Source organism: Penicillium verhagenii (genome assembly GCF_028828195.1).
Source record: "Penicillium verhagenii strain IBT 33310 chromosome Unknown utg000010l_segment0_segment0, whole genome shotgun sequence".
In the NCBI taxonomy this organism is placed as follows: domain Eukaryota; kingdom Fungi; phylum Ascomycota; class Eurotiomycetes; order Eurotiales; family Aspergillaceae; genus Penicillium; species Penicillium verhagenii.
This window is the reverse complement of record NW_026643174.1, coordinates 822964-843787: the sequence shown is the minus strand read 5'-3', so window position 1 is coordinate 843787 and position 20824 is coordinate 822964. Positions and strand designations below refer to the sequence as shown.

General features: G+C 49.1%; 9 protein-coding genes across 9 annotated transcripts; 3 read left to right on the top strand and 6 right to left on the bottom strand.

The window, feature by feature from the left end:
* Positions 1-51: 51 nt before the first annotated feature.
* N7466_010183 (uncharacterized protein) lies at positions 52-2317 on the bottom strand (the record flags this gene model as incomplete). Its single annotated transcript, XM_057169572.1, has 6 exons — positions 52-558; positions 610-1465; positions 1522-1648; positions 1702-1956; positions 2006-2140; positions 2188-2317. The coding sequence occupies 6 exons, from the start codon at positions 2315-2317 to the stop codon at positions 52-54; spliced, it is 2010 nt and encodes a 669-aa protein (XP_057016963.1).
* Positions 2318-3106: 789 nt separating this feature from the next.
* N7466_010182 (uncharacterized protein) lies at positions 3107-3369 on the bottom strand (the record flags this gene model as incomplete). Its single annotated transcript, XM_057169571.1, has 2 exons — positions 3107-3180; positions 3234-3369. 2 exons carry the CDS (start codon positions 3367-3369, stop codon positions 3107-3109), a joined length of 210 nt encoding a protein of 69 aa, XP_057016962.1.
* A 934-nt stretch (positions 3370-4303) lies between these two features.
* Positions 4304-6517, top strand: N7466_010181 (WASP family protein; the record flags this gene model as incomplete). The annotated part of the gene is made up of 3 exons (XM_057169570.1): positions 4304-4507; positions 4569-6426; positions 6486-6517. 3 exons carry the CDS (start codon positions 4304-4306, stop codon positions 6515-6517), a joined length of 2094 nt encoding a protein of 697 aa, XP_057016961.1.
* Positions 6518-7741: 1224 nt separating this feature from the next.
* Positions 7742-9776, bottom strand: N7466_010180 (purple acid phosphatase family protein; the record flags this gene model as incomplete). The annotated part of the gene is made up of 3 exons (XM_057169569.1): positions 7742-8567; positions 8633-9319; positions 9412-9776. The coding sequence occupies 3 exons, from the start codon at positions 9774-9776 to the stop codon at positions 7742-7744; spliced, it is 1878 nt and encodes a 625-aa protein (XP_057016960.1).
* Positions 9777-10506: 730 nt separating this feature from the next.
* Positions 10507-10695, bottom strand: N7466_010179 (uncharacterized protein; the record flags this gene model as incomplete). The annotated part of the gene is made up of 1 exon (XM_057169568.1): positions 10507-10695. The coding sequence occupies one exon, from the start codon at positions 10693-10695 to the stop codon at positions 10507-10509; it is 189 nt and encodes a 62-aa protein (XP_057016959.1).
* Positions 10696-11014: 319 nt separating this feature from the next.
* On the bottom strand, positions 11015-12717 carry N7466_010178 (sugar porter family MFS transporter; the record flags this gene model as incomplete). Its single annotated transcript, XM_057169567.1, has 3 exons — positions 11015-11656; positions 11744-12447; positions 12507-12717. The coding sequence occupies 3 exons, from the start codon at positions 12715-12717 to the stop codon at positions 11015-11017; spliced, it is 1557 nt and encodes a 518-aa protein (XP_057016958.1).
* A 1909-nt stretch (positions 12718-14626) lies between these two features.
* On the top strand, positions 14627-16343 carry N7466_010177 (uncharacterized protein; the record flags this gene model as incomplete). The annotated part of the gene is made up of 2 exons (XM_057169566.1): positions 14627-15014; positions 15067-16343. 2 exons carry the CDS (start codon positions 14627-14629, stop codon positions 16341-16343), a joined length of 1665 nt encoding a protein of 554 aa, XP_057016957.1.
* A 506-nt stretch (positions 16344-16849) lies between these two features.
* Positions 16850-18720, top strand: N7466_010176 (CorA family magnesium transporter; the record flags this gene model as incomplete). The annotated part of the gene is made up of 3 exons (XM_057169565.1): positions 16850-17383; positions 17446-18080; positions 18204-18720. 3 exons carry the CDS (start codon positions 16850-16852, stop codon positions 18718-18720), a joined length of 1686 nt encoding a protein of 561 aa, XP_057016956.1.
* A 283-nt stretch (positions 18721-19003) lies between these two features.
* On the bottom strand, positions 19004-20436 carry N7466_010175 (glycoside hydrolase family 27 protein; the record flags this gene model as incomplete). Its single annotated transcript, XM_057169564.1, has 3 exons — positions 19004-19638; positions 19712-20081; positions 20140-20436. The coding sequence occupies 3 exons, from the start codon at positions 20434-20436 to the stop codon at positions 19004-19006; spliced, it is 1302 nt and encodes a 433-aa protein (XP_057016955.1).
* Positions 20437-20824: the final 388 nt, after the last annotated feature.

Genomic DNA, 20824 nt, shown 5'->3' with positions numbered 1-20824 from the left:
CTACTAGGTACTAGCCCTTATGCACATGATCCAGTACCCCACGAAACAATTTCAAGAACTACTATTCAAGCTCCCTTCTCCACCAGTAGACCCATTCACACATCCAAAGCTCCCGAACATCGCTTTAGCAGCAGCTTGCCAAACCGTTTCCTGCCGCAGATAATTATCCAAAGTGTAGAATAGTCGACATTCCGCCGCTTCGTATACGAACTGCAACGGCGTCTCATGATCGTCCGGATCGTACTCATTGCGCAGATTCAAATTGCCGCTCCACGCATACGATTCTGCAAGGCTAGGGCTCGAATCATTGAACGTCTTCCACTCGGCCTGCGTCAGAAGCGGGGTGGATGTGTTGGCTGCGTTGCGAATCAGTGTATTTGCTTGCTGGATGTAGCCGTTTATATAGTCGACTCCGATAGATTGGCCGCCCTTGACGCCGCCGACGCCTTGCATAGGCTGGTTTGTGGGACGACCACCGAAGGCAATTGTGCGAACACCTTGACGTTTCATCAACTTGACGAAGAAGGCGCAGGTGGAGACGCAGTCGCCGTCTGTTATCTGGATGGAGTTAGATATGATGAGTTATAATCGGGGTAAAAAGAGACTTACGATGGCAATGTTGTCTGCAGAGAAGAGGGCCTTGTCCGGGTTGAGCGGGATGGAACCATAGCCATCAACCGGGTATACCTTGGTCGAGGAAGCTGTGTAGTTGAAATTGGCCAGCAGGCTAGACGATGAACTTCCTAGGATATCATGAGGACCATAGAGATCTTGCCAGGAATCGAACCCAGTTTCTTGACTTGGAGTAACCATTTCCCTGTAGGCGAAGATGTTGCTCGTGTCCTTTGTGCTGGAGCGTGAATAGGCCTGAGTCAGATATTTTGCAGAATCGTGCGCTCTGAAACGTGTTGCAGTATAAGGGGATGATTCCGGGAAGAAAATGTGAGACATGTCTATTCCTGTAGACATATAGCCTCCCGGATTGGCAGTAACGTCGATCAAGATATTCTTCTTTCCTGCAGCAGTGGCATTTTGTAAGAAATAAACAGCCTCCTGAGCAACTTGAGACGGACTCGAAGAGAAGGTCGGCAAGAAAAGAATACCAGTATCCTCTAGGCCAGTAAGATTGGAGAAATAACCAGCAATGGAGCCCTCCGGATTGCCCGATGCCGCGCTAGGAAGTCCGGTATCTCCAGACGCCTGCTCAGCACCTGCACCTGAGCTTGCTCCTGTTGGCAAGCTTTCCGGAAGACAGTTGATATTGTATAGCTCCGTTCCATTCTGGTATGAGAAGTACCTCTCCATTGGAGTAGCAGTCTTTTGAACGGTCTGACTGGTCCCGTTAGAGTATTGAATAGTGAATTCTGAGCCTTCAGTCCAGGCGCCATTGGCAGCCCAGATACCATTCACATTGGTAGGAGTGTTGGTGAAGGTGCGTGGTAGTGCTGGGAAGACTCGGTTGTATCTATGATTGTCATTTAGGGATAAGTCTTGAAGGACAAGGACTGCGAAGTAACTCACTGTGCATCACGGTCTTGAAGGCTTTGAGTAAATGCATATGACTCAAGATAATCGGCAACAGAAGTGCCATTTATAGATTTGATGGATGATATATCCGTTAAGCCACTCATTTGAGCCTTTGCATCGCCTGTAATTGATTAGACATGATCAGACACAAAAATGTAGACGAAAATCACATACTGAGCGTATATACTTCCGGAAGTGCAAGTCCGTCTGAAGAAATAGAGACAAGAGGCAAATCAATCTCAAAAGTAAAGATCGACTGTGAGCACAACTGAAATACCAAGTGACTGTCGTGTGCAGAAGCTATGAGACCAGAAACATCCAAGTCCATCTCAAACTGGCTAGAATAGCTACCGCTGCGGACCTTGTCTAGAATGGAATCGATCCCCCCTAGAAGATCGATAGCAGGCATATCATAGCCAGACGGTGGATCTATCAACAATTAGCTACCAAAGAGAACACAGAGATTGGGGGTTAATACTCTTCAGAATGTCAATAGTTGACTGAAATTCGAGCATTTTGCGAACCTGAGTCAGAAAGACAACTGCACGGTCCGAATCAAAAGGCATCGACATCAGACATTGATACGCCAGTTCATGGGAGATGGAAGTGCTTGCTGAGACGATTAGCCGTGTGCATCCGAATACCAGGCTGAGGACATACATTGAGCCTGATTAGCACTTGACACCATATTAGTGATCTGCGCACATGGTTCAACATCGCGTGCATGCACGCTTGCCCCGACAAGTGCCGCTAACGCGACCGGGGCTAACAATGTTGCCTTGAGATACATTGTAGGGAGGTTGTAAACATCAAGTTGAAATAAAATCGGGTTCAGACAGTCTTGTATGGGGTTCTCCACTCTCAGGGGCCCTAGTGGACCCTTGCGTGTCGGTTCCTATTTTAGCGGATCTGCACGCCTAGGATCCCCGCTAAGATGGCACTGAGGTTTGAAAATCAGAATCTAGTCGTACAAGAAAAAAAAGATTTGGATTTAAATTTCAACTATCTTCTGGGCAAGTGGGAATTATGAAAGATCTTGAGAACTTTGGGTACAAGGAAAGTGCTGTGGTTGTTTACTCGCAGACTCGACCGAGTACCTACTACTTGGGTACCAACCTGGTTGCCTTGGATACGTAGCAAGTTGGACTCGATTGATATCATGTATTTCATCATCTTCGGTGCTCGTATCCTAGCTCATGGTTAAACCTATAGTATTGAAGTTTGATTCGCGGTATCATTCGCTGCTTTCTATCTGTAGGTGTGGATCGGGGTTTCCAAGGTTGTTATCAAGGTTGTTATGCATACATCGAGCACTAAACTATGGACCTCGAGAATGGCTTATGGGCATGTTTGAAGAAAAATTGAAGCCAAGGTTTTACATTAAGTCTACAATGATATGACGGGAATGGAATGATTATCTTGGATTTTAAACGAAGCCAGTGAATCTCGGAAAGATGCAATGGATTTAGCGATGAGAAGGAGAGCAGTCATAATCGTATTCGTTATTGGGAAATCATAGTTAAAACAGATCCAAATGATTCAAGGTAGCAGGACTCATGAGCTAGGCTTATGAAAAGTATCAGTCTTTCTTGGACTTGTTGAGCTCCTTCTTGCGTGCCTCAATTTCTTCGTGTGAGGCCGTTGGCGGCATCTCTGACCGGGAAGGATTAGCTATTGCATCATTTGTCATAGTGCCTCCGACAAACCTTCAGGAATTTGTGGTCCCTTGGATAGATGGTCGAAAGCTGAAGCTTTTGGCTTGTCTTCGGATTTACTCTGAGGCTCGTTGCCTTTCTTCTGGGTGACCTCAGGGAAGTTTTCGGGCTCGGGAATGATAGGCATCTTGAAGCTGTTGGGATAGTCTGGAGGAAATCAAATCCAAGACGTCTTGAACTATGCAATCAAAATTGAACAAGAATAAATGCACGGTTGAGGTTGATGAAAAGGCAAGGTTTTGGCGCTGATAACGTGCGCTTTTATAGAACTTGAAACTTGCAGAATGACGTCGGCGGTCGGGCTTGATCTCACCACAGACAAGAACGTTGGAAAAGAAGATGCCTAGAACTGGGTTGTGGTTATTTTTTTTTTCAGCAGTATTATATGAGAAATGAAGTTTACACTGCCAGTATTGCATTGTATACTATACTACTAGTATGTGTTAATGCCAAAGGGATATAACTTATAAGCATCTACAGTTCATGACTCGTTGCTTATCAAGAATGGCGGCTCTGGCGGATTCAAGTGTCCACTTGTTCCCAATAGTCGGTTTTAGCCCAACAAGAACATCCATCACCATAGGCTGGTTAGGGGGTAAAATAAATCGGAAAAGAAGGGAAAAGTACATATTATCTTCGTCAAGTGTATATGACGGTCATCAGATTGCCGCGTGCACCGGAGGCTCCTTGCTTAGTACTTTGAAGGTACCACGTGCCCCGTGGCAGATACGCGCCAACATCAAGTACCGCCCGTGTACTCCGCCCCCCGCCAACGTCTAACCTCTTCCGCACACTTGTTCTTGTCTTTCTCTCACTTTAAGGCAACCGCCGGTCGGCTCCTTTCCAATTCCTCACCTCCGACAACCTCGCAAGCCATCCCCTCACCACGTCGCTTCCTGCTCGACCAACGCTTGCGTCAGCAGTCTTGAATTCGTCATCCCCGTGAACTGGGGCCATTCTCGCTAGCTGTACCCGTCCAGCTGCCATGCGCTCTCGATCAGCCTAACACCACCCAACATTGTGACCCATAACTCTCCTCATTCCTCGAAATATCCTCTATTATGTCTGGTCTTAAATACTTAAGCAAGGCAGACGAGGTCGTTGTCGAAAGGCATTTGCCTAGAGACATCTCGAAAGCTGTCGCACGACTCCTCGTCGCCCACCCGGACCCTACAAAATGGCAACCCACTGGTCTGCAAGGTGTAATAGCTCTATGCGAAGACACGGTTGGACATTGCTTTTGGCTAAAAATGGTCGACATCTCGGTGGGTGGCTTATAAATTCCTAGACAAAGACGAGAGACTAACAGCATGCTTTTGATTGTAGCCCGGTGGAAGTGGCAGTGTGATCTGGGACCTTGAGATCGAACAGAACTTCGACTATATTAAAGAAAGAGAATTTTTCCACTCATTCGTTTTTGACGGTGTTTTGTTTGGGCTCTTGTTCGCTGATTTGAAAGAGGCCAAGGAGTTCCTTGCTGCGATCGAGAAGCGTGAGAAGATCGCAAGCAAAGAGACGAAAAGGAACCCGTACAAGACATATGAAAATGGAGCCCTTCTTGCGGACCCCCATGCTTCCCATGAGAAAAAAACCAAATCCCGGTTTGGAAGCTTGTTGCACCGCTCATCTCATAACCCCAATCCTACTCCCGTGCAGTCAATAATACCAGTCGCGCAACCTCCATCGCATGCCTCATCGTATGCTCCATCGCAACCCCCGGCACAACCTCCGGCGCATCCTCCGGCACAAACATCCAGCTCGGCTCCAAAGGGACTGTTATTTGACCCCCAAGATCCGCAATGGAAATGGCTGGTAGATCAACTCTTTGACATGGGAATTACGGGAGACCAAATTGTTGAGAATGCCGACTTTATCAATGATTATATTGAACAACAAGGTTTTCTCTCAGCTGCTCAAGCTCCCGCCTCTACTGGGGATCAAGAGAAGCCCAGGGCAGCTCCCCCACCTCCTCCAGGCCCTCCGGCTCCAAAGATCCAATCAATTAGCCCCCAGGACACAGGTAGTAGCTCAGGAAGTCGGCGTGGTCCTCCACCACCGCCACCACCGGCTCGAAAGGCTCGTGGCGATGGTGCAGACGATTCAACTCCACCGCCGCCACCCCGTGAACCATCACCGCCAGCTCGGAGGTTTAACGTTCCACCCCCCTTCGCGGATGCAGGCAAGTCTGTAGTACCGGAGGGGCCTGCCGAACGCCGGCGCCCACGAGCAATTTCGAGTGCTGCCAATCCTCCCCCGCCGCCGCCACGACCTCCGAAGACACCGATGGATGAAACACCCACTCGATTCGGAGTTCCCCCTCCATTCATGGGCGACCGCAAGGTCTCTGCACCCCCTGCACCCCCTAGCCGCAGCCCTGTTCCTGGCGGACCTCCACCTCCACCACCTCGTGGAGATATTGCGCCTCAGCTTCCCCCTAAGGTCCCGAATAGTGCTGCTCCAGGGCATCCTCCCCCTCCGCCTGTCAGAGGACCGGCCTCTCCGCCCCCACCACCAGCTCCTCGACCAGCTCCGCCATCATTTGCGCCTGCTTTACCTCCTCCTCCGCCGCCTCGAGGCCCGGCTTCACCTCCACCGACAAATTCATACACCGCTCCACCACCCCCTCAACTTCCAACCCGGAATGTGCCTTCAGTCCCACCTCCACCTCCTCCACCCGGTGGTCCAACTGGGGGCCCCCCACCCCCTCCAATGCGCAATGTACCTTCAATGCCGCCACCCCCTCGTCCTTCTGGGGGCAACTCTTCTGTACCTCCACCCCCACCTCCCCCTGGACCAGGTCCTGGTGCACCTGGAGGAGCCCCGCCGCCTCCTCCTCCTCCTCCTCCTCCAACCGGGAACCCAGGTCCAGTCCCACCACCACCACCACCTCCGCCTACTGGCGTTCCAGGGGGACCTCCTCCCCCGCCAGCTCCGCCTCGCGGACCACCACTGCCATCTGGCGGAGGTGGTCGAGACGATCTTCTGGCTGCTATTCGTGGTCAAGGAGGAGGTGGCTTGCGGAAAGTCAGTGCCTCGGAGAAGAAAGACCGAAGCGCAGCTATGGTTCCTGGCAGCGCTGCTGAGTCATCTGCTGGCGCATCTAGCTCAGCTGCTCCACAGGGTGGCTTGGCTGGTGCCTTGCAGGATGCTTTGAAGAAGCGGAAGCAGAAAGTTAGCGGAAGTGGTGAGTTTTTCTGGACTTCAAGTCATAAAAGGTTTAAGATGTGCTAATTTTGATTATAGATGATGAGAAGGAGGATGATGACGATTGGTAGATTTCTCTTTTTGCATGGGGTCGCTTCTTTTTCATCCATGATACCTATACCTTTCCCTAGGCATTTCTTTTGCGGACATTAAGCATTATTCCCCTCTGATTGATTGCGCGGCCATCGGCTTAAAAGTTGGGACTTCTTCAAGCGTTGATGAGGGCAGACAGAGTCTATGCTTTGTATATATCTCTTAGTTGGACTCCCAGTGGATGTTGCTTATTCTAACTTCAATGTTCTGATACCAAGATAACCTTGAAACTTTCATGTATGTTTAGTGGACCATCAGCCTGGTTACATCATGTTATACATTTCCCCTACATACTTCACAGTGAGCCACTCAATGTTTCAAGTTTACCAAAGAATCAGCTATTCTGAATCGCTTGAATGGTGGTATGTTCTCTATATGTACTTTAGTAGTTGATTTAAAACTTAATATTTATAGTCTACTAAAGTCCATATTTACCCATCAACGTAAAATTGGCGTTGCCCCCGGCAACCCACCGCTTCATTATTTACCTCCAAAAAATAACGCGCGCTGCCTAATATGTAATATCAAACCCTGATTTTGATCGTCGTTCCAGCCACATTCACACTGAATTTGTACTTTATTAATTCTTTTCATTTCGTTGCTCTTTCATGGGTCTATAGTCAGGCTTTGTTGGGCGCATCACATTTTGTGACAAAGGGTACAGTACACCACTAGCACACGAGTGTCGTATCAATACCCGCATATTCCAATTCTTTCCACCATGATAGACCCAAAAGATTAATTCTAATCAGTCACGAGAAAAGTCCTGGAAGGAGATGAATTTACTTAGCAAACTACCATCACACCCTAATATAAAAATACCCTTTGACCGTGTTGTTATTAAGCATGTGATTTCACGATGAAGTATATCCCAGATGGAACGCTAGCAGACATCAATGCCAATCTAAAAGGGCTTTTTCCGATTTAATTGTATACAGCAGCTTATATGTATTAGGTAGTATAACCAGTTGACTGGGAATCAAAGGAGGAAAATCGATTTAAATGAAACTAGGAATTCTTCTTAGAAGAAGCTTCTATTCTTGTGTGTGGAAATACCATTGTTTCATAGACAATCAATCTCTTTTCATCATGCATCCAATCAATGATTACCGCGGTAATACCGGTCCCAAACATCAACTTATATACTACATTCGAAACATTACACTTCCCCAGATATACTTCTTAGCAAGAGATCGGGCACTCTAGTGAGATCCTCCCTTCTTACCATTACCGGCAGAAGCAGGCTCCTTTCCATGACCCTTGGTATCAGCAGCAGAAGGCTTAAGCAGCCAAAGCGAATCACCAACGGATCCATCACTGCCCTTGATGTACTCCCACTTCATAGCAGTAGCATTGGCAACAGTCATCTTGCTGAATCCGTACTCGTTGGAGTTAAGCACAGCAGTGATGTTGGTGATGCCCTCACCATCACTGAAGGAGCTGTGGCTCTCGATGTTGCCAGCCATTCCGTTAATGATGTGGGTCATGGACTTGCCGGGGTTCATGCGGTAGGTGTTGTTGTTGATCACAGACTCGGTATCGATGGTACCGTTGCCGAGAGGGAACAAGCGCTCGTACCAGTGGATGTGTCCGGAGAGGTAAGCATCGACGCCGTTCTCAAGGAAGAGGGCCTCGAACGCCTCGCGGATCTTCTTCTGGTAGGAAGAAGAGGCCGAGCTGTACATGGGACGATGGCTCATGACAACGACCCAAGGGGTCTTGGTGCGGTCGATGCTCTCCAGGTCGTTCTTGAGCCACTTGTACTGCTCGTAGGTGGTGGTTTCGTCGACGCTGCCGACGGCACCGAAGGGGCCGCTGTCGGTGATGAAGGTCTCGGCCTCGGTGGGGAAGGTCTCGTCACCGGTGACGTCCTCGGCGAAGGACCACTCGGGGCTGTCGGCGTAATCGGTCTCACCGTCCATGGAGACGAAGTGAGCGAGACCGTAGTCGAAGGAGTACCAGAAGTTGCTGACACCGCCAGACTCGGCACCGGGCATGCGGAAGCGGTGCTGGAAGGCAGTGAAGTTACTATAGAATAAAACCATTAGCTTATCATGTGCGGTGATTTGAAGTTCAGATGAGGGGGTCCTTACCGCTGCGAAGGCGGGCAGCTGTAGTAGGTCAGGTTATCGGCAGAGGCAGTGCTGTTGGGCTCGTTGTCGTTCAGGTAGGCCGTGAGGACATTGCCGGGGCCGTCAAATTCGCCACAAGAAGCCTCGTGGTTACCGGGAAGAACCATGTAGGGGATCTTCTGGGTGATGGGGCCCATCCACTGCTGCCACAGATCCCAGTTGGACTCGTAGATGGAGCTCATGTCACCACCCTCGGGACCACCCTGGTTGGCGATCTCGCCGGCAGGCAGAGGGGTATCGTAGGCCTTGGTGATGCCACCAGGAAGCTCACTGCTGGAGCCATTGTAGCAGACGGGCCAATCGCTCTCGCAGGCCATGATACCGGAGGACCAATCATCAGCGTAACTGATGTCACCACCGTGCCAGGCAAAGGCAGCCTCGCTAGCAGCCTCGGTAAGGTACTTGTGGGTACCCTGGGCGTTGGTGTAGCCCATATCGTTGAGCACAGCGACAGTGAACTCGGTAGGGTCACCAGCCTTGCGGGCAGTGGTGAAGCTCAAGACATCAGACTCAGTCGTGCCGTTGGCGGCAGCGATCTGGTAGTAGTAGGTCTTGCCCGACTCGAGGTGCGGCAGCGAGACCTCGTGGAAGTACTGACTGCACTGGGTGACAGCCTTGACGAGCGAGCAGGGTGGGGTACGGTCGTAGCTAAAAGCATAATAACGATAAGCAACGATCTTCTCTTGGCACAGGACATATCAATTGGGGGATTTATGGTTTTTTAGGGGGCAGGAGCTCACGTGTGACTGTATCCACGCGCAACATTGGTCAAGTGGGTAGGACTAGTGCCCCATTTCACGGAAGGCGACTTGCCCAGACCGAACGGGGTCTGGAAGTGAATGTGAATGCCATCGGGGATATAAGCCAGCGAGATGACATTGACATTGTTTGTCGGGTTTGCCTTGGCGGGCTTGACAGCGGGTTCCTCGACGAGACGGATGAAACCCTTGCCGTTGCCATTGATGGTGTTATCAACCCAATCGCCGATCGGGACGGCAGGACCGGTGTAAGGGAAACGCTCGTCAACGGTTCTACGGTCTACCGCAGGAACGGCATTGGCGGCGGCGGACAGTGCCAACAAAATGGAAGCAGTGGTGGCCTTCATGGTGAAAATAATTGAGCCCGTGTCACCCCACAACAAAGGGCTGCCAGGCCGGCTTTTTATCTGTGTCGCTTCATTGCTGCGAAGGAGCTAAGGGACCTAAGTCACATTTGCGTGCCGCTGATAAGCTGGACTAAACAGCTTTCCACACGTGCAATTGGATGATTGAGCGATTGGTTTATGCAAGATTAAACTAGTCTTTAGCCTCCGCAGCAGGCTTAGATGAGCAGGTTTATGGACACGGCCTTTTTCTTAAGTGCACGCGTACCTTTAGTATTGATTTGGGCCGGAGAGTGTGGATACTAAATTAAACCCGAGTGTGGCAATAACAATGCTTTTCAAAGCAAAACCACATGGGCGTTAAACTGGCTCTTGATTGGTCTCTTGAATCTTGGTTCAGGTACCCCCATAATCCAAAAGTGGGAACATCTAGAACAGCTTCTTATTTTGATCCTTGATGTTTCTGGTGATTGATTAATTACTCCAGTCGTATGATTGGCAGCATCTTTAGCCGAGTCAGCCCGGTCACCCCCGCTACTTAACTAGAGCGGCAGAGCCTCGGGGTTCTCCTCCACCTCCATATCTAGAATCAGCTTTAAGCCAATAACAATGAGTTTCCAGAACATCATATCAAGAGAGTGGAAGCATGCGGAACATTAAGAGTGCAGGGGAGAAGCGTCGGAGATCCGACGGCTAAACTGAATGGGGACTTTTTAACGTTCCACTTTGGTCCTTAGCTTTGCGTGGCTTGCTCACTTCGCTTGAAGCGAGATTCGTTGCATTTGCGGAGATTGCGGAGACTGCGCTTGGAACCACAGTCCTCCAGCTTAAGGGCACGTGCCTCAACATTTATGACGATGCTCTCTTGCCCTGGCTCTAGTCTGATGAGCCCGGTTAGACTAATATCCGCCAATGCTGTCATATCAACTGTTCTGGAAGTTCCATTGACACATATTTTCTAGTGATTGGAAGACCATTCTCCACCTCGAGCTAATGCGAAGGCCGTGTTAATTTGTCGGCTTTCTTATTACATATCAAATGAGCTTCTTTGGTGTCACGGATTTGTCAAGTTTGGTACGTGGGTCTTCATTCGTGTTTGGCAGAGGGAGAAATGTCATCAATACGATTGCGAACAAACACAGTCGATAGATGTAGGTACAAAATTCAAGTATCACACCGGCGACCGTAAACAGTCCGAAGGTATGCCAATTCAACATTCCCTTATATTTCATTAAGAGCATTCAGACCTTCACTTCTTCCTGGACATATTCACTCTTCGAACCGCTATTCTCCGAGTCCGGCCGATGAGCCTGTAGCTGCATTCGACGAGCCACGCGCGGTGGATCAAAGATGCTCTTTGACTGTGCGAAAATTTCATCAATCTCCTCAAGTGTGCGCCCCTTGGTCTCGGGGAAGAAAAAGTATACGGACGGCACAATAGCCGCATTGACCACCGCGAAGACAATATAGTATTTGTTGCCGATGGTAGAGAAGCCAATGGGTGTCACTTCTGCAAGCAAGAAATTGAAAACCCATACTGTCGCTGTAGAAACTGCACTGACAGCAGCCCGGACCTGGAGGGGGGCCATCTCGGCAGCATATAAGAAGGTAAGACCAGAGTAACCGGTCGTAAAAATAAACTGGAAACAGAAGAGCGCTATCACTGCGACCACTAGGGCAGCTGTATTATCGGCAGCCGATGGGGATGTTGTACCGGCGAGAACGGCCATACAGATGGACATGGCCCCTGCGCTCCATAACATCAGTGGTCGACGGCCAAGTGTGTCGATGGTATAGTACGCGAGGAAACCACCAAACGGCTGCATCAAACCCATAGATGCAGCGAGGATACGGGATTTCACAGCGTCAAGACCAAGATATTGCTAGAATGATGTTAATAAGATATGCTAGAAGCCCGACAGAGGTTTAGATTGACTAAAAAGAGAAACCAGAAGCATGTATCCGCTTACCTGAAAGATACTGGTCGCGTAGTATGTAATCAAATTCACACCACACATCTGCTGGAAGAATTGTCCTGAGGCAGCCAGATACGCGCGGTGGAAAAGACGTTGCTCTCCCATTGTAAACATAGCAGTCCACGACGTATTTCCGCATACAGCGAGGGTAGTTTGGATCTGTTGAATATTCTCGGTGATCTCATCGGAGTCGGGCCCAAGCTCAAGGAGAGCTGCCATAGAAATGCGGGCCTTGTCGAGCTGGCCAGTCTTGATCAACCAGCGAGGTGATTCCGGAAGCACCGTGATAAAGATCATGGCTGTAGCGGACATAACTATAGGGAAAGCGAGAGGGAACCGCCAAGAGACAGAGTTATCCTTCACAAAGTAGAAGCCGAGATCAATCCAGAGGGCTATAGTCACACCGAGACCGACAAAAATACCGTCGGTAACGACATTCGAGCCTCGCTTGTGTGCTGGTGAGATTTCAGATTGCCAGACGGGCACCGTGGCGACATATCCTCCAATGCCCACTCCGAGGATCAATCTTGCAACGATGAATTGAGCGAAATCGAATGATGTTGCCATCAGAAGGGCACCGATGATGTTGATAAAGTTGGTCCAGAAGATGACCTTCTTCCTTCCGAGTAGATCTCCTAGATAGACGCATGAAAGGGCCCCGAAAATGCCACCGACGGTGTAGAGGGCAATGACCGTGCCTATGCAATGATCTCATGTTAGAGCATATATGGTGAGATAGGTTCAATAATTTACAGACCTTGAATGGTGGAATTGTTATGTTGTTGTGCGCCAGTCGTGTGGATGGTGTCCATGCGAGGAAATTGGTCGTTAAAGGTAGGAAGAGTCAAAAGGCCACCGGCCACACTCATGTTGTATCCATAACATGTAAAGGTTGGACCAACAACTAATAAAACAGCTGCCCGAAGGAGTGCGTTGCCACGGAGGCCGAGATATGGTTTCAAACCCATCATGAAATTATAGACAGAAAAGCGCACAACAGGATTGTGCGACTATAGTGGAAGAAGTGGAGATAAAAAAGATAGCCACAGAGGGATAAGTGTGTTCTCTTTTATCAATATCGAAACGTTTTAACATGATGAATTAGCATTTGTCGAATTGGCTGGTACAAGGTTAGGTTTACGGTAGGCGGCGGTTGCCGTTGAATTACGAGTCTGGCTGCTCGATACTTTTGCGGAGGCAACCACGCTTTCCCGAAACTTCCCCAGTTTCCCCCACATTTGTTCCCCGGATTTCAGTAGTTTGGGACAAACACGGGGAATCTAAATATGGTCTTTGCCCGTATATGATCTTGGCTCCTATCCATGCTTAGCACTCTCCGCCGTTCTCCGGTCGATCGATCGGAATGCATCTCACTTTTCCCAGACATTCTTGTCAAACTTGGGATGAAAACTAATAATTGATCTACCATTTGTCCTTCCAGATAGTGGTATGCGTGAGAATCCCGTCATACATGAGTGACATTTTCTTTTCGGTGCTGCCAATTGGCATTGGGAAAGGCATGCTACAAAGTTCGTCACCCAGACAAGTTCAGTAATGATTGTCATATATCCTTGGTGAGAACTGTCTCTTTTGTTGGATTAATAGTTTCAGGTTTTTTTCTTCTCAAAGACCATTCGTGTCTCTCCACTTCAAGGTCGCTCTAATTAAACTATGGAGTGTTCTAAAAAGAATTGTGCCGATCATAATCAAACTCACCGAAGTGCTTTCAGTGGGCCTACTTTAACCGGACTATACCATATTCCGTATTCAAGTCGATCTTTCATACTGGAAACCATGTGCTTCTCTCGATTCCAGTCTACTTGTTGTCACCGACTCCGGGCTGCGCCGGCATCCGTACCGAGACTGTGTGTAGTGCCTGTGCACGAACCTTTCAAATGTTAGCTTCGCCCCCTCCAAGACCTAAAAACATGCAGGTCGTCAAATAAGACTACAGAATCCTTTCATGGCTATTATTGTCTGACATATGTAAATCTTAGAGAGTGTTGAAGTGTTCACGAGAAATTCCTAGCGATCGTCCGCAGATCTGCAGGCGCTTTCATCCGAGCCTGGTCTAGATATCCTGGATGATTACTATTGACACTAGTTGACCTGAAGTATGCATCAGCTAATTAATGTACACAAATGTTTATTGCAACTTTCCTTTGATTAAAGCATAAATTCTGCACAGTCTCAAAGTTATCTCCACACTGGTCTCCACCTGGGCCGCCATGAAGAATCATATTAAGTCGCAAAGAGTGAGTATCATACTTCTATGGCGGCCTTCACTGTCTAGTATTGGAGAAAATGTGCAAAGCCAGGACTTGAGCCTTCAAATATCTATGCTGAATATCTAATATAATTTCATGTAAATACCTAGTACTAGTTCAGCATGCCAAACTTGTGATCAGGATATTAGCCAGATTTCCATTTATCGACATCGGGAGGGTTTCAAATATCCTGATGCCGATCACTCCCTTTTCAATTGAAAATATCCACCCTTCCACTTATAAGAACTCACCCGCATTGTTATCAATGAACAGCACCTCTGAATATGCATTAAAACATGAAATCAATCGGAAACAGCCGAACACCGCGCCCTAAAGCCCCCAATATCGGCGTGCCCTGTCGATCTTGTTATCTCCAGTCTTCTCGATAAGCTTCAGAGACGATACTACATGGAACATTGAAGAATATCGAGTTTTAATATAGTAAGTACAGCCTCGAGATGTTGCAGAGTATTGATAGGCCTGCTTCTTCTGATAGAGAGGTAAGTCCAACCTGTCCTTCTATTCACTAGCATACGGCCGGTCTATATCTATCTGCGATGCCCTCGAGCTGAATAAAACTAATCAATTATCACATAATTTTCATTGAATCATGTTCCTGAGCTTGCCTAAACGTTCTGCGGGATTGCCTGCAATATGGCTTTGTCTTGCATTTATCAACGCTTGCGGTGTCATGGCTATAGAGTATCCATACACTGTCTATCGCGGTACATTCATTCATTTGCCTCGCCTGAATTCTACTTCGACAAAGCCCGAGCTTGCCAGAAACCAAGGTGTTCTATGGGTTTCTTCAGCCAATGGCCGCATTGAAGGATATGACTGGCAAGTCAGCGATGATGCTAGCTTTCAATCATTCCTATCTAGCCATGGCTGGACTGATGCCAATGCCACATCTAATGGTGGTGCCGGCTCATCCACACCGGTTCAAGTTGTGGAGTCCAGCGACGCGCAAAATGAGTTCTTCTTCCCTGGGTTTATCGGTAGGTCTCGCCTTTCTTCTTAAACGACCTGACTATCAAGCTAATTTTGTAGACACTCATATCCACGCGCCACAATTCCCCAACATTGGACTCTTTGGTTCCGCAGGCCTTTTGGATTGGCTGAATGAGTACACCTACCCAGTCGAAAGTAGCTTTGGCTCCAAGTCAGACCCGAACAACCAACAAACAGACCCCAAAGACACACCACCGGAAGGCCTTCGCGTTTATGATGAAGTCGTTGCCCGGACTCTTGCCCACGGCACAACATGTGCTTCTTATTTTGCCACCATTCATGTTCCAGCCACCAACGCCCTCGCAGCACTCTGCCATTCTCATGGGCAACGGGCCTTTATCGGACGCGTCTGCATGGACAATAAGGAAGAATGCCCGGCATATTATGTTGATCAGTCTGCGGATGAAGGCTTTAACGCAACAAAATCAACAATAGACTATATTCAAACTCTAGACCCAAACGGAACTTTGATCAACCCAATCATCACCCCCAGATTTGCCCCAAGCTGCTCAAACCAGTCCCTTGACGGCCTCGGCAAACTGGCCGCATCATACAGCCCACCCCTCTACATCCAAACCCACATCGCCGAGACCACCGATGAAATTGCCCTCGTCCACACACTATTCCCAGAAGCAGCAAGCTACGCCGATGTCTACGACAAGGCCCATCTACTTACCAACCGTACCATCCTCGCGCACGGAGTACACCTCACCCAAGACGAGCGCACTCTCATCCGCGAGCGCGGCTCCAAAGTCGCACACTGTCCCGCATCCAACTCTGCCCTGGGCTCAGGTCTCGCGCCTGTCCGCATCATGCTCGATGAAGGCCTCACGGTCGGTCTAGGCACAGATGTAAGTGGCGGCTATAGCCCGAGTATTCTTGAAGTTGCCCGACAGGCTTGTCTAGTGTCCAGGCTGCTTCAGTACAGTGCCGAGTACCAAAACATGACAGGCAAGACAGTCTCGGATGGAAGCGAGAAGCTCTCTGTCGAGGATAGCCTCTATCTTGCTACGCGTGGTGGTGCAGCTGTTGTTGATATGGTCGATGATATTGGTGGCTTTGATAAGGGAATGATTTGGGATGCGCAGCTGGTTGAGCTGGGTTCTGTGAAGAATAGTACCGTCAGCCCGCTTGATGTGACACAAGACAATGCTCTTGCTTCTCAGAGTGTCTCTGAATCTGGTCCAGTGGGTAATGTTGATCTGTTTGGAAATGAGACTTGGCAGGAGCAGATTCAGAAGTGGATGTGGAGTGGTGATGATCGGAATGTGAAGAGTGTATGGGTTCAAGGAAGGCTAGTACATGCCAGAGACTAGGACGGGTTGAGAGCGTCTTCTGGTAGCCCTCGTGTCTTACATACACATGTGCTGGAGATTGTGAGATAATGGAGCGGATTGCTTGAAGGTTTTCAAATGCAGTCAGGCAGATCTATGTATTATTCAGTATATGAATGGGGTATACATATAAGCTATACTACTAAACGAGCTATACTGGACAGTGGAGACTTAGTGGAGGGTATCCAACTAGGGAACGATAGAAATGTAATTGAGCCAAATTTTCAAACATACTCAAAATTGACCTTACAATTTTCGCACTTGATTCCCCAGTGCTGTTAGATTCTAGTGTTAATTTGAAGACTTCGAAATCCAGAGCCTGGAAAAGTCATAAGGGCATAACTTATTCTAACTTACTATTAGTTCAATTCAATGTGTTCTGGGCCTTACTATACTTCGGAGCCCGGGCTAACTTTAATCCGCAACGCGGCTTTTTTCCCGCAATTGCGATCATTGGACTATCTCAGAGTCTGGACACCAACAGTGACATGCTGTCTCCGTTGAAGCCGTCTGCTCCGTCGGCATCACTGCTGCGGTTCTTGCACTCCCAGTCTGGCTCTGTGGCCAGTCTCTCAGCATGCGCCCCCCTTAAGCCGCGACCTTCAAATGATAACAACCTCGCGATAGGATCGTCGCGAAGATCCTCGAGCTGGGCTCGTCCTGAGAAGTCACGATGCGTCGCCACATTTAACTCGAAGCTCTCATTAGCCTCTACTCGACCGAAGGCTGAGATAGTCTCCCGCGCACTTGAACAAATAATCTTCTCCCGTCCCTCCTCCACGGCCCGTCGGCCATTCCTCAAACGGCTTTTCGATCTCAGGAAAAGCAAGACAGCTGAATATAAGAACACCCAGAATGGGCCCGCTTGGATTGATGAGGGGACTGATGGAATATTTAACATTGGCCGTGGATTGGCGGCCAAGGCTTCGAACGAGTTACGGATAAGATGTACGGAGTTTGATAACAATGGGAATGTCACTCTGGTGAACGGAGAGTTCCGAAAGATGGAATTGATTGCCAAGGTTCGTTTGTTCGCCAATGCCAACTTTCGGTGTATGGTTCCAGCTGACATCTTGACTTCTAGTACGGCCTTCTCCCTCGAGACCTACGCAAGATCGATTCCTCGACTCTACCCCACATCCTCGTCCGCCCGAGCGCTATCTTGATCAACCTCTTGCATCTACGAGTCCTCATCAAAGCCGATCGGGTCCTTGTATTTGATGCCTACGGCTCGACAGACTCCTACATGCAGTCCCTTTTCATCTATGATCTGGAAGCCAAATTACGCCAGAAGACGTCGGTCGCGCAGGCTGGTCCAGCTTTACCCTACGAACTTCGTGCTTTGGAAGCCGTTCTTATTAGCGTCACGACCGGGTTAGAAGAAGAATTTAATGGTGTGAGGGATCCTGTTGTCCGGGTCCTGCGGGCGCTCGAGGAAGACATTGATCGTGATAAGCTGCGACATCTCTTGATTTACTCGAAGAAGCTCGGTACATTTGAGCAGAAGGCTCGACTAGTCCGAGATGCTATTGATGATCTCCTGGAGGCGGACGATGATCTTGCTTCTATGTACCTGAGCGAAAGAGCAAAGGGCAAGGAACGCGATGAGGATGACCACCAAGAAGTGGAGATGTTGCTGGAGTCATACCATAAAGTCTGTGATGAAATTGTTCAGGCGAGCGGTAATTTGGTGACAAATATTCGCAATACCGAAGAAGTGTAAGTTCTCCCGTCCTCTTCTTTCGGAGGTTGGAAGAAGCGTTGTTCTAATACAAAGCACAGGGTCAAAGCCATCCTCGATGCAAACCGCAACTCCCTTATGCTTCTCGATCTCAAATTTAGCATCGGCACTCTGTCCCTTGCTGCAGGAACATTATTCTCTGCCCTTTACGGAATGAACTTGAAGAACTTCATTGAAGAATCCGATTTTGGCTTCGGCGGTGTCTCCGTCATCTGCTTTGGCATCACCGCCATAGTCAGTGTATACGGTCTTGCTAAGTTGCGCAAACTCCAGCGCGTCCGCATGTGGGGTGAATCTGGAGTTGGAAGCAACTCTTTGAGCCCTCTAACCACCAGGTGCGGCGCGGTTGGACAGCGTGCCAATTGGCGTGCTGACTCCATCGAGCCCGTTTGGGGCAGTCTTCCTGGCGAGGCGCGATCTGAGCGGATCGAACGCCTCCGTAAGAGTGCGGCTGCGGCTGCGTCAAACTCTGCGGCAAAAAGCGCTGCTGCATCTGCTTCTAGAGCCGGTCCAGCACAGACTTCATCTTCTGTTTTTGAAAACGCCTTGGATGCTGAACGCACCAAGGCAGCTGAACAGACATCTCAAGAGCCTGCTTCGGGTAAGAAGCTCTACTGAGGTTCTTTCCATTCACATTTTGCTTTTCACACTCTTCATCATTGCGTTCGACTGCATGGCGTTCAGGCTTGGTCTCGGGATCTCCAACTAATATAGACAAGTTGGACAGGGTCTTCATTTAACTCTTCTCTTCTACTTTTGTACACTACGTTACTTTCCCCTCTAAACCTCCACTCTGCTCGGTGCGTTGGGCAACTACTACAAATTAGAGCAACGTTGACAATAAGTCAATAATCAATTCATTCACATAGACATGCATACTTTTCTTTCGTGTCCCACTCCCTCAAAGCTCATCATTGGTCTTCACCTCCCTCAAACGCAGCATAGCAACACCATGCGGCTGCACATGGGCCGTAACTGTCCCACTAGCCTTGACTGTAGCAACCTTAGTCCCCATAAGCGCCTTGGACGTCGGCAAAGGGTCCTGTGAGTAGACCTTCTCATATCCACCCAGGGCAGTCATATTAATCGGCCGCGTGGCGTTTCCTCCCTCGATAATCGCACTCGCAGTCGCATTGCTCATCCGGTCAGCCCAGAGATCATACACATCCCAGCTGCTTTTGATCTCCGACGCCGTGCCCCCAGGACCATCCGACCAGAAGATATCAGTGAGTGTAGCATTCATATTGCGAGCCGCAGACCCGCCATTCAAAAGTAAGACTAGCTGGTCGCCGCCGCTCAAGGAACCGCTGAACATTTGAATCTCGCCACCATCGACATAGTAGCGCCAAATTCGTACTGCGGACGAGGTCTCTGGATCTTGGGAGATGGCAAGCACTGCAGTATTTTGCAAGATGGATAAGGTTTGCGCGTCGATCTTGGTCATTACGTTCGTCATGAGGAGAGGCGATTTGAGCGCAGCCCAAAGACTGAAATGGGCGACGGCTTCAGTGTCTGTCAAGCCACCATTTCCGACCTCTGTTCGTTGTAGCCGTTAGTTCTTGGCTATTCTTTCTCAGTTTTTGTGAGGCCCATGATTCAAATGACTTACCGAGCATGTCCAGATCGTTCCATGCACCTGCATACGCCTTGGATGGGTAGTACACAGCTTTGTTGAGAACGTTCATGACAGAGCATTCATACCCAGGAGTCTTGCAGTCAAGACCTTCAGTTTCGGAGCAAGGACAATTCACGTTCTCACGATCCCAAACGTTGTTCAGATCGCCGCTCATTCTCCAAGAATTGCCTATCGTGGGAGCGAAGTTCCATGGTCCGTCAACACCCCAGTTGCATAGGGAGTACAGAATAGGTCGACCAGTGGCATTGAGTGCTTTGCCCATGGCATTGTAGCGATCGTAAGAAAGCTTAGGAGTGCCTTCTTCACCTTGATTGTAGCAGTTGTCATATTTCAGGTAGTCGATCTATACATTCGTCAGCACCAGATTCCCACACTCATTGTCGGGGGAAATGGAGTCTTACGCCCCAGCTTGCCCACAGCGTCGCGTCTTTTTCTTCGTATCCCAGCGAGCCGGAATACCGCGCGCAGGTCAATGTGCCCGCGCTAGAGTAAATTCCTAGTTTCAGCCCCATGGCATGGATTTTGTCTGCCAGATCTGCTACTCCATTGGGGAACTTGTCGGGGTCTGGGATAAGATACCCAGACGAGTTACGACCTGCAGACCAGCAATCATCCATGACAACATAGTGATAACCTAGATCTTTGAAGCCCAGTGAAACGATTTTCTCGGCAGCCTGCAAAATGACAGTCTCATTCATGTTGCAACCAAAGGAGTTCCAAGTATTCTACTCTAGTTAGCATTGTACACTACAACTGTAAAGAGACACTACATACCCATCCCAACTGTGGTGTGCGCGCGAGTCCATTCTCCAACGCGTTCGCCAGCCCAGCGACCAGAAGAAGAGGAGTAAAACGCATTTTGCCAAGTCCCAAGGTAGCGAAAGAAAACCCAAGCTGCTCTGCCAATTCAGGTACCCATCATACCACTTTATACCCCGCGTCCCCGCGTCTCCACAGGGTATTTGCTATTTACCCGGCGGAATGTCGGGAGCGACATGGCATACACCCCGTGTTGAAGAAGATCGAATCCCCGAAATTAAGCCGTTGCCCCCGCTCAAGCAAGCTTCCGGGGTATTTTCAAGCTTT